The following is a 10,773-nucleotide window of genomic DNA, read 5'->3' as shown; positions in this document are numbered from 1 at the left end:
CTCATTTATTTGGCCACATGTCATTTTGTCATAATTTTGAAATATATTTATTTTCCACTTGTCAATTACTTCATTATTCATTTCCACTATATCATTAATTTAGTTTCCATAAATTAAACCTACTATAATAACTATTAATTTCAAATTCAAATAAATTTACACTTTAAACATTTGTATTTTAACATTTTATTATAATAACTCGTTTAGTACACGGGTCGAACAATTAAACACATAATTTTAATTAATTAAATTTTTGCATGTTTTTTTTTCTCATAATTTTCACTTATTTCATATTTCAAATTCAAAATAATCTTTTCATGTAATCGCTCATGTTTAACATTATGTTTTAATTAACCCGTATAATATACGGGTTTCACAACTAGTTGAAGAATATAAAAATAACCGCAAAAAATAACTATAAAATATAAAATAGATTATCGAAATATGACATCGATGTATTCTAATACCCTCGAAGTCGCAATATATAGGGAGAGACATCACAGTTATGTCGTGTTTTAAAACAGGAATATGATTAAACAAAAGGAAAACCTTTATTGACGACTTCTTTCACGACAATAAATTTTATTAGTATACATGAGCTATCGAGGGGTTAGGGAAAAACGTACTACATTAAATAACAATTTTGGGTTATCACACCTGCACGTTTTCCAATCCATTTCCCTATCGTACTTAGAGTTGTTTTTAATCCGATTGAAAGAGAAAATTTTAACCTCACTCGATAGCATTTGACTAGATTTCACAATGCATATGTCAATATTGGCCCTATCGAGGGCACTTTTAAGTGACTAATAACTCCTCAGACTTCCTTACTATTGAAAACAGACCTTTGTTGCACAATGCATTCATTTTCTCCATGGAAAGCCATAATCGCATCCTTCCAAAGAGACGTCCCACACTTCCTAAACCTCCACCACCATTTGCCAAGGACCTCAACGCTTACAATTAAAAACTAACAATGTCAAGCCCATCCTTCACCCTTGTCTTTTGAGTTTAAAGCTTAATTTGTTCCATGTGATACAAGATATTTCTTTTGTCCAAATCCTATCTTGATTAAGGTTTTAAAAGGGTGTTTTATGTTAAAAACCCACTGACTTCTTTTCTTCATCATGTTCGTCATAAAATTTGGAAGGATTCTCGATCAAGACTCAAGAATGTCAGTAAGATTTCCAAATTCTCTCACTCGCTCGTCCATCTCTCATGAAAGCTTGTCTCTTATCTCCTCCTCTCCTGACGACTTTTTCTTCTTTAATTACCAATATGGAACATTTCACAACCATGGAGAGAAGGAGAGGACATCGACGATAAGAAGATATCGGAGGCAAACAAAATACTGAAGTATTAGAGCTCGCAGAAATGGTAATTGCATTCTTCTGAATCAATTTCCCTTTTTTATTGACAAAAAAAGATTTATGGAAGTCATTTGTTGATATGGGAAGGAATAATTGTCAACCTCTTTATCTATAGAAAGAATCCACGTACAAACGGAGATTTGTTTTTGTGAAAAATTTAAAGGTGAAATATCAAATATGTAGTGGAAAACTGGAAATGGAAAACAACTTTTCTCTATCTAGATTAGCGATTTTAGGAGTTTCGCAAACCATGCAAAATTTTCTAAAGGTTGTTATTTTGACATAAATTGAGAAGTTTGAGTTGAGAGTACCTGGGATATAGAATTGAAAAGAAGAGGTCAATTCCTAATACTCTTATAAAGAAGATCACTTTATGAACAAGTCATTTGGTGAAGTGTTCCTAGGGCATAAGGAGAAGATATTAAATGGGAAGAAGAACTTTGTGAATATGAAAGATAAGTATGATGAAAAGTCTTGAGACCTAATCAAAATTTTCTTACATGCCAACGAAGTTGGCTTATAGATTTGAATGTATTAATGATGGTTGGTGAATTAAGGTCGTTTTAGTATTTTAAGAATTTAAAAGTTATATTCAAAGAGGTTGGATTATGGAAGTTTTCAACTTTAAACCTGACAACATTAAATCATTTATCATGGTTGTTGGGAGGGTGTGTTAGCATGGGTGTTGATGTGGACACTCCACTCTAATTTAGTCTAATACACTCTAATCTATATAGGTTGTTATGTTACCTAATATTTTACTAACTTTTACTATTTATTATCTTATTATTATATAATCATTTTATTAACTTTATTTATTTTTCAATTATTTGGCACAAACTTTTAAAATTCATGGTAACTTGATCAAGTTATTGAATTATATATATATATATATATATATATATATATATATATATATATATATATATATATATATATTTTGAAATTGGAATCGAAGCAATATGTGTTCGTACTTTGACGTAAATGAGATTGGTTCCAATCACAGACCAATTAATTTTATTAACTTTATTTTTCAATTATTAATTATTTCTTACAATTAACGATTTCTATTAATCTTATTATTATTTAAATAATAGTTTATAAATAAATAGTAACAAATATGACTTTTCTTTTTCTATGTACGTCGTATTTTTTACAGTAACATGTTTTAGTTTTTAACTTATTATTGTGATTTACATATGTTAATACAACTATTTAAAAAAAAAATTGGACCATTTATTCGTACGTTTATAAGATAAATAAGATAATAACGATATAAATTTCAAAAAAAAAATACTCTAAACAAATCCGCACCAATCTTTTTTTTCTTTTAAATTTCAAATATTACATAGCAAAAATTTGATACAAAACAAGCAACAACTAATCACTTATAGTCATAAAAGATCTTTCAGTAGGTTTCAGATGCTTATAAAATTCTAGCCGTGACTTATATATAGTTTGCCATTCGGTTGCTGACGGGGCTTTGTTGCGGATCCACAATGCCGCAATGGGAGGCATTGGGTACTCTCCTTCCAATTGTACCATCACATAATGATTGGTGTACACAAGTGCAAACGTAAGGACCCGATGATTTTGAAACTCTCTAGGACCTCTCCAAAGAGGGAAAAAAGTTACGGGGCCTTCAGTGGTCAAAAAATGAACGATCACACCAAACCTGTTGGCTATCAAGATGCCTGTCTCAGGCATAAGCATCCAATGTTCTGTTGGTGCTGACTCATTCTTCGTAAAGAAAGACAATGAAGTAACTACTTCATCACATCCAACAAAAACTCTTGTATAGTCGTCATATGAACAAAATAACTCGTCTAACAATTGTTGACGAATGTAAAGCCACTGATCTTCACCATATCCAAGACAAACGGCTACTGATCGAAAACCACAATTTCCATCACCCAATACATTTTGTATATGTGTGATGTATGGATGAAATATAGATGGAATTTCATCCAACAATGAATTATGTCCCAATGGTGGTTCCTCGTTTAAGTCAATCTTGTATGAACATTGGCCTATCGGATCCTCGTTCATGTCTGTCTGGTATGAACACTGCCCTAGTGGTTCCTCGTTTAAGTCTATGTTGTATGAACATTGACCTATTGGTTCCTCGTTTAAGTTTATGTTGTATGAACATTGGCCTATTGGTTCCTCGTACGAACCCATGACGAATGAACTATGTCTGGCCGGATCATCGTTCAAGTCCATAAAGGATGAACTATACCATGGTGGCTCCTGGTTTAAGTCTGAACAACTGTATCTGTGAGGAGCTTGACTTTGATGTTGGACACGCTTTATTTTTAGGCGTCCACGGTTATTTTTCTTAACCAAAGGTTCATTGATCAAATTCGTTGATGGATCAGTTATCTCATCCATTCTCCTTAAATAATTATATTTGATATGATCTGGTTGAGTGTTGTATATCTCTTTAAACCTTTGCATACGATGATCAACATTAAGATCACCATATTCCACAGATATAGAAGGCGTCAAATCAAGCTTTCTCCAAAAAGCATCAACCGAATCTAATGGAATAGGTGAACCTATAGTTAAACAAATAAAATATCATAAAGTGGTTATAAGTATAAAAATGTCAATTTAATCCAATAGATTAAACATACCTGTACCGACATACATCACAAGTTCGTGAGCACATGGTAATCCAAAACATGTCCGCAATTGACATCCACAATTCTCAGGAGTTGGTACAAATCTTTTTGACCGATGAAGCTCTTCCAATATTTTATCCATAGCATGCACTGAAACACGTTTTCGCAGTACTTCGAATATCTGATCCTTAAACCTTGGCATATAAGTGATTATGCAGCGTGTGAAAGTTTCTTTGATAGCGGTTTCTTGTGATTGTACAACTTTTTCAATAACATGTATGAATTTGTCCAAATCACATTTCGCAGATTCCAGGTGTTTTTTCAGCTTGGCGTGTTGGCTCTCGACTCTGTTTGTTGTTGAATTTCCAAAACTAACATGTTTGTCAGTCCACAACGATACAAATCTTTCAGCATACTTCCCCAACCAAATAGTATAAAGATAATCAAAAACATCTAAAACGTGAAAAAAACAAATTAGTTTGAATGAATTAATAATAATTGTTAAACAAATCAAGACTTCAACAAATATAAGAATAATACCTGCATGTTCGAACAATAATGTTTGAAGCTCTGCATAATTTGGCATATATGCATTTAGTGTTGGAGATTCGACTAACTTCGTCCACTTTAGATGAAAAGAATTCCAAGTCTTTTGTGGTTTGATTCGTTGTCTGCAATGCTTTGTTATATCGTTGAATATATGCCACCTACAAAGTAAATGATTACTTTGTGGAAAGACATCACCACATGCTTTCATCAATGTCAAATCTCTATCAGTGACGATAACACGAGGACAAAAAGAATCGTTAATCGTCAATTTCAAACAAGTCAATGCCCATATATAGTTGCTCGTTTTTTCATTATGCATGAATGCAAAGGCTATGGAAAATGTCTTGTTTGTAGAAGTGACACCAACAATTTCTAGAAAAGGAAGATTATACTTGTTTGTTTTATATGTAGCATCCATCAACACCACATATGGAAATGCTTGCCACATCTTTAATGATGTTGGATGAATAAAAAATAGATCTTCTAACTCGTTAGTAATCGTGTTTGCACGATACTGTAAGTTGTACCCTTTAGTTTGCAAAATGTGCATAACATTCTGCATCGGGGTTCTACCTTCTCGCCGAGATCTCCCCAACTTCTGGACAAAATTATATATAGTTCTCAATGAAGACACATTATTTTGATTTTGCGCTTTTAGTGTTGGAAAAAATATTTCGCGGTTTCACATCCAACTCTGTCAAATCTTGCACCAAACGAGCTTCTTTATCTGACAAACGCATTGCAAAAGGATGACCCTCCATGTACATTGATGGTTCGTGATTGTGTTCGTCACGTACGACCCTTAACTTCCAACCATCGTGTGCTTTCAAATAATTTCCTATCAATTTGAATGGACAATTAATTTTTTTTGTTTGCGCATCTTTATTCCTGGCTACGCCACCACGATCACAACCAAGTACTATTTTAGAAATGAAGTCCTTAGTTATTGCCTTTGATCGTTTAGTGACGATAACGTAACCTTGTGAACGTGCCACATTTTGCACCCACATCATTAAATCCCCACGAGAACTAAAGACCTAACAATTGAAAAAAAAAAAACCATGTTAAAAAACCAATAAAATACATCAATTAATTACAAATAAGTAAATAATAAGATTAGAGATATACTTGGTCCGTTGAAAATTCCGAAATATTTTCCATTTTTTTCCTGCAAAAATAAAAAAACAAAATAAAAATATTAATTAATAACCTAAATTTCATTTAAAAATATATATTATTTTATAAGTTTGTGTTAAGTAAATGTAAAGTGATCATGAGAACTTCAAATAGCATAACCAAAACAATTATTTTATAACCACAACAATTATTTTATAGCACCACCTGATTAATAACCAAAATAATTATTTTCGTTAATTAAGTTTAGAAAATGGACACCTTGGTCCATGTTGCCACTGGGCCCATCCTTAGGCTTAAAGAATTGTCTAATATATTTATAAAAAAACCCTATTTTTCCCTAAATCAGTTTCCACACCATCTAACATTCCGTATCCCTTTTCCATATCTATCTCGCCGGATTGTAGACCTCATTGGCCACCATGTTGCCGCCACAATATATGGCACGTTCCTGTCACTATCTCGACGGAGCATTGCAGCAACCAACTCGCCGTCTCGTCGGATTTTCGATCTTGTTGGCCACCATGTCGCCGCCGCAAAATGTGGCCCGCTCTCTCTCTCTCTCTCTCTCTCTCTATGGAGCACTGCCACCACCAACTTACCTTCGTTTTTTTTTTCCGTCGGAGAACTGCCACCACCAACTCGAATGGCAACATCTGGCGAATGACCCCCACGAACAACATATAAATGAAGATACGAAGTTGGAAAGAAAGAACTTACCGTTTTCCGACGAACAACGACTCCGTCGACTATTTTCCGGCAAACATGTTTTCTTTTCCGGCAGCTTGTATAAACTTTATTGATTTTGTATTAAGTTTATTGTATTAAACTTCTATTAAGTTTACTGATTAAGTAAACAAACTTATAACCATTGTAAATTTAATTAGTTATTGTTTTTTGTGTTTTAACTTTGGAAAATAAAAAATTAAGCATGGGAAAGTGGAGATTCTTTCGTAATAACATTTAATAGAAAAACTATAAAAAAAAAGTAGAAAATTATGATATATAAAACAGGAAAGGGAAGATTCCTTCGTAATAACATTTAATAGAAAAACTATATAAAAAAAAGTAGAAAATTCATAAATGGATTTCATGACCCGATAAAGTTTGTTTCTTAATATTCATGGTTTAAGGCGTGGAAAATAAAAATTAAGCATGGGAAAGTGAGTAATTTTCTTGGAAATAGTTCTGGAATATAATCAAAAAGCCAACAAAAATTAGTCAAACATTCTACTAAAAAGGAAGTCAAAATAGCGTAGTAGACTGGAGTGTTTAGAGAGTGGAGTGTAAAAATAATATGCATTCCATATGTATATTGAGGTTGATTGGCAAAGGATTAATATTTGTTTCAAGAAGATGCATGCTTTAGTTTGGATAGAAGCTGCCAAACTTGTCATTAAAGAAACCGTTGAGGAAATAGGCACGGTTGTGGATTTAGATGATGAGAAAGTTGTAGACTCGGATCTGAATGTTGGAGATCCTCTGGTGAAAAGAACACCAATAGGGGAAGTTAAAAATCATGAAGAATGTGGAGAATAGGATAAAGGAAGAGTCGTACGTATTATGGGCGCCAAGTACACATGGAACGCAAGGCCAATGATGATCGCCAAACGGAGTACAAAAACTATATGATGAAAGCCAAATAACAGTAACATTAATTTTATATCTGGTAAAATTTTAATTGCAAAAGTAAAAAAGATTAGTGGGGACCATATTAAAGTTCAGGAATGTAAGTCAAATGTAATTATATTTTGACTTTTACCATAAATGGAACGGCATTCAAATGTTTGAAGTAGGGGTGAGCATGGTATGGTTCGGTGTGTTTTTTGGCCAAAACTGAACCGAAAACGACAACTTTGGTTTTTTGACATTTAGAAACCGCACCGTTCGGTTTTTATGCCGTTCGGTTTTTGCGGTATTCATTGCGGTTTTTTGTTAGTTTTTTTTTGGGTTTTCATTTTGCCTTTTTACTAAAACTCAAGTAACTCGGCGAGTTACTTTGACTCAGATGAGGAGTGCTAATTATTTTTTGGAGATGAACCGATACCACCACCTATTGGTTTGAAATGAAATTACATAACCACTCATCCAACATGTTTCTAATGCTTGAACATAATACGAATTAATGTAATATTTGTTTCACAATAAACTTATTTGTTATTGTAAATACCACTGATTGTATATTTAAAAATATACAATCATCATCCGATAGATAAGATAGATATTTATATTTATAGAAATTTTAACTGTCATAAGTTCTTGGTTCTTAAAAATATCAACACTTAATATATATATATATATATATATATATATATATATATATATATATATATATATATATATATATATATATATATATGCGGTGCGGTTTGGTTTTTTGCGGTTTTTGCGAGACTAGAAACCGCATTGCACAGAGTATTTTCGGTTTTTGCAAAACTAAAAACCGCACCATCGGTTTTCATTTCGGTTTCGGTTTATGCGGTTTTTTTGGTTTGCGGTTCGGTTTTGCTCACCCCTAGTTTGAAGTAGGGCATCACGATGTGGGACTCCATTCGTCTTGGGCCAAAGCTAGGAGAAAATTCAATCACTAAAAACTAAAAACACTTATCTCAATTATTTATAACATCCCAAATTTTAAAACATTTTTTTTTTCATTTAAATCCATATTAAACATTTAAAAACCATTCCTTGAAACATATCATAATATACATTTGTTTAAAATTCATAAAGTTAAACCAGAGTTAAATTATAAAAACCAGCAGAAGTCTCAAAATGACGATATAACAACGATGTGAATGTACGGCCACATCGCGACTTTCTCTCTCACATTCATACAACCCAAAAGCATTTTTCTTAACAACTTGTGCATAAATCTTAGTGAGTACCTATAGTACCACATATTCCACCACACATACAATGCATACAAACAAATAGCTCGTAACCTATCGTCGTTTCACCATTACTAGTCTACTCGTAACCTATCCTCGTTCCATCAACCACTCTGGGTATCTAGACTCACAACCTATCTTCGTTTTGTCATCAGCCCCTCAAATATAATTGACAGTTTACTTGCAACCTATCATTGTCCCATCAACAACTATGGTTATCTAGAATCGTAGCCTATCAATGTTCTGTCATCAACCCCTCAGACATAATCGCCAATTGATTCGCAACATATCATCGTTTGTTCAATGACTCTGCGTGTCTAGACTCGTAGCCTATCGATGCTCCGTCGTCAACTCCTCAGACATGGTACATAAATGTGCCATATAATTAATCAATAAATATACAATCATACGAAAGATACGGCTAATAATGACGAATCACTTTGTGAATACATAGTTATACGTAGTTGATAATAAGATAGCCAGTCAAACAAATATTGCTACCTAAGAACAGTTAACCAGACAATGACCATGCAATAAGGCCAGATCAAGAGTTCTCATGCTATATAATTTTAGTTACGTACAACCCTTACGACATACACTCAACGATCTATCAATATTAACATAACCTCGACTAGGCAACCATGTCAGATATACTAACACAAGACTATCAAAGTCTATCATACAATCATATACAAATAGAACATATGCATCCTACCACTCACTAGATATATAATGTCACACATAATATAGTGAGAAAACTCACATGATCCTAGCACCAGAATCTCTAAAGCAGACAGTAGACACTGTAGATGAACCAGGTGGCACAAACCACCTAACAACAAACTGAGACCAATCCTCAGAAAATTTCTTTAATCCACCAAAGTTTAACCAAAGTCAATCTGGTCAAAAGTTAAGGATTACATGGTCAAATCCAACGGTCAAAGGTCAATGGATAAGAGCGTTGCGACCCACTCTTTGTCGTGTCTCTGACACTAGGCGATAAAACAGTTGCGGATATAGATCTAAACTCGCATGGCAATCCTTACGTGCTCTCTTCGTGCTTTTTTGTAGAGTACATTTCTTATTAAGTACTTTATCCCTTAAAACCAAGGCTCGTCTTTTTCAAAATACCTTGAAATATGGACTTAATGGATAAAGTATCCAACTTTATCCATTTGCATGCATCAAATACCACTAATTCTAAATCTAGGTAAAAAATGTGTCTACAGATGCTTAAAATCTTGAATGGTCCAAAATGAAAGGCAACACTCACATCTTTTCACCACCACAGGTTTAGAAAGTAACACTAATTAACCTTTGAACCTAGATTTGTCCAAACTCCATAGAATGCATGATAAAAGGGACCAACTATGCTTATAATCCTATATCTAGCAACCAACAAGCATAAAGTTCCGAACTTGAATATTTTCAAAGCATAAGGGTGAGGTTAAGAAGCTTGCATTCCCTAGATCTAAACTTTGGTGTACCAAAACTTCATTGCTTCTACTTCAAGCTTCACCAACATGAACCAAGAATACCAAATGAGATGAGAGAGGCTAGGGTTTTGAGGTTTAGGATATATAGGGATGGACGCTGAAGAAAAATGACTAACACTATAAGTTAGGGTCCTTATATTGTGTTTTGGTAAAAAAAATATACACGACAAAAATCAACCAATTTAGTAAGGGTTGTGGTATTGTATTCAGAATCCTATCCAAGATTTTGAGGTGCTAGATACAAGAAATATGACGAAACCTCTTGATCTCTAATGAGATCCTCAACACAAAACCTTGGGAGCCAACAAAATAGTTAGGTTTCTTTTAATGTTTTTATTAACTAAATAAACGAGTACAAGTGGTGAATAATCATGATTATAGAGTACAAGTGGTAGAGAGTGAGTGTGTATTCATGTGTGTTTTTTTTTACTTTAGGCATCTATTTATACACAAGAATACTAACGACTATAAACAATATCCCAAGAATATCGGCATAATAATCTCATCCGAAATCCATGTTGATCACGTCTCCTTTATCCCGAAAATTTTGGAGACTTAGTCATTTCTCCACGATTCCAAAATGACTCGGATTAAACTCGGACTTCCTCGGGATATCAATGGGCCGAGGGGAAATAGGATGGGAGTTGCATCTCTTGCCCTTGCCCCTAGAATTTCCTCATTTCCCCTCAAATCTCCAACCTTTCCACCCCGC

The 10,773-nt window shown here is 33.5% G+C and overlaps 1 protein-coding gene across 1 annotated transcript; it reads right to left on the bottom strand.

Annotated features, from left to right (window-relative positions):
- Window positions 1-2,750: 2,750 nt before the first annotated feature.
- On the bottom strand, window positions 2,751-5,105 carry LOC145066956 (uncharacterized). Its single transcript, XM_079014191.1, has 3 exons — window positions 4,535-5,105; window positions 4,007-4,447; window positions 2,751-3,928 (listed from the first exon to the last, which is right to left on the bottom strand). The coding sequence occupies exons 1-3, from the start codon at window positions 5,103-5,105 to the stop codon at window positions 2,751-2,753; spliced, it is 2,190 nt and encodes a 729-aa protein (XP_078870317.1).
- Between the last annotated feature and the right edge of the window lie 5,668 nt (window positions 5,106-10,773).

The sequence above is a fragment of the Lactuca serriola genome, chromosome 8 (assembly GCF_051521515.1).
Source record: "Lactuca serriola cultivar US96UC23 chromosome 8, Lser_US96UC23_V15, whole genome shotgun sequence".
NCBI lineage: Eukaryota > Viridiplantae > Streptophyta > Magnoliopsida > Asterales > Asteraceae > Lactuca > Lactuca serriola.
Note: the sequence above shows the minus strand (reverse complement) of the source record. Positions and strands in the feature narration are given on the sequence as shown.

Coding starts and splice junctions, on each gene's coding strand:
- LOC145066956 (XM_079014191.1), bottom strand. CDS start 5,105: ATGCAGAATGTTATGCACATTTTGCAAACTAAAGGGTACAACTTACAG. Junction 4,448..4,534: donor ATTATTGTTCGAACATGCAG/GTATTATTCTTA, acceptor TTCACGTTTTAG/ATGTTTTTGATTATCTTTAT. Junction 3,929..4,006: donor TGTGATGTATGTCGGTACAG/GTATGTTTAATC, acceptor GTTTAACTATAG/GTTCACCTATTCCATTAGAT.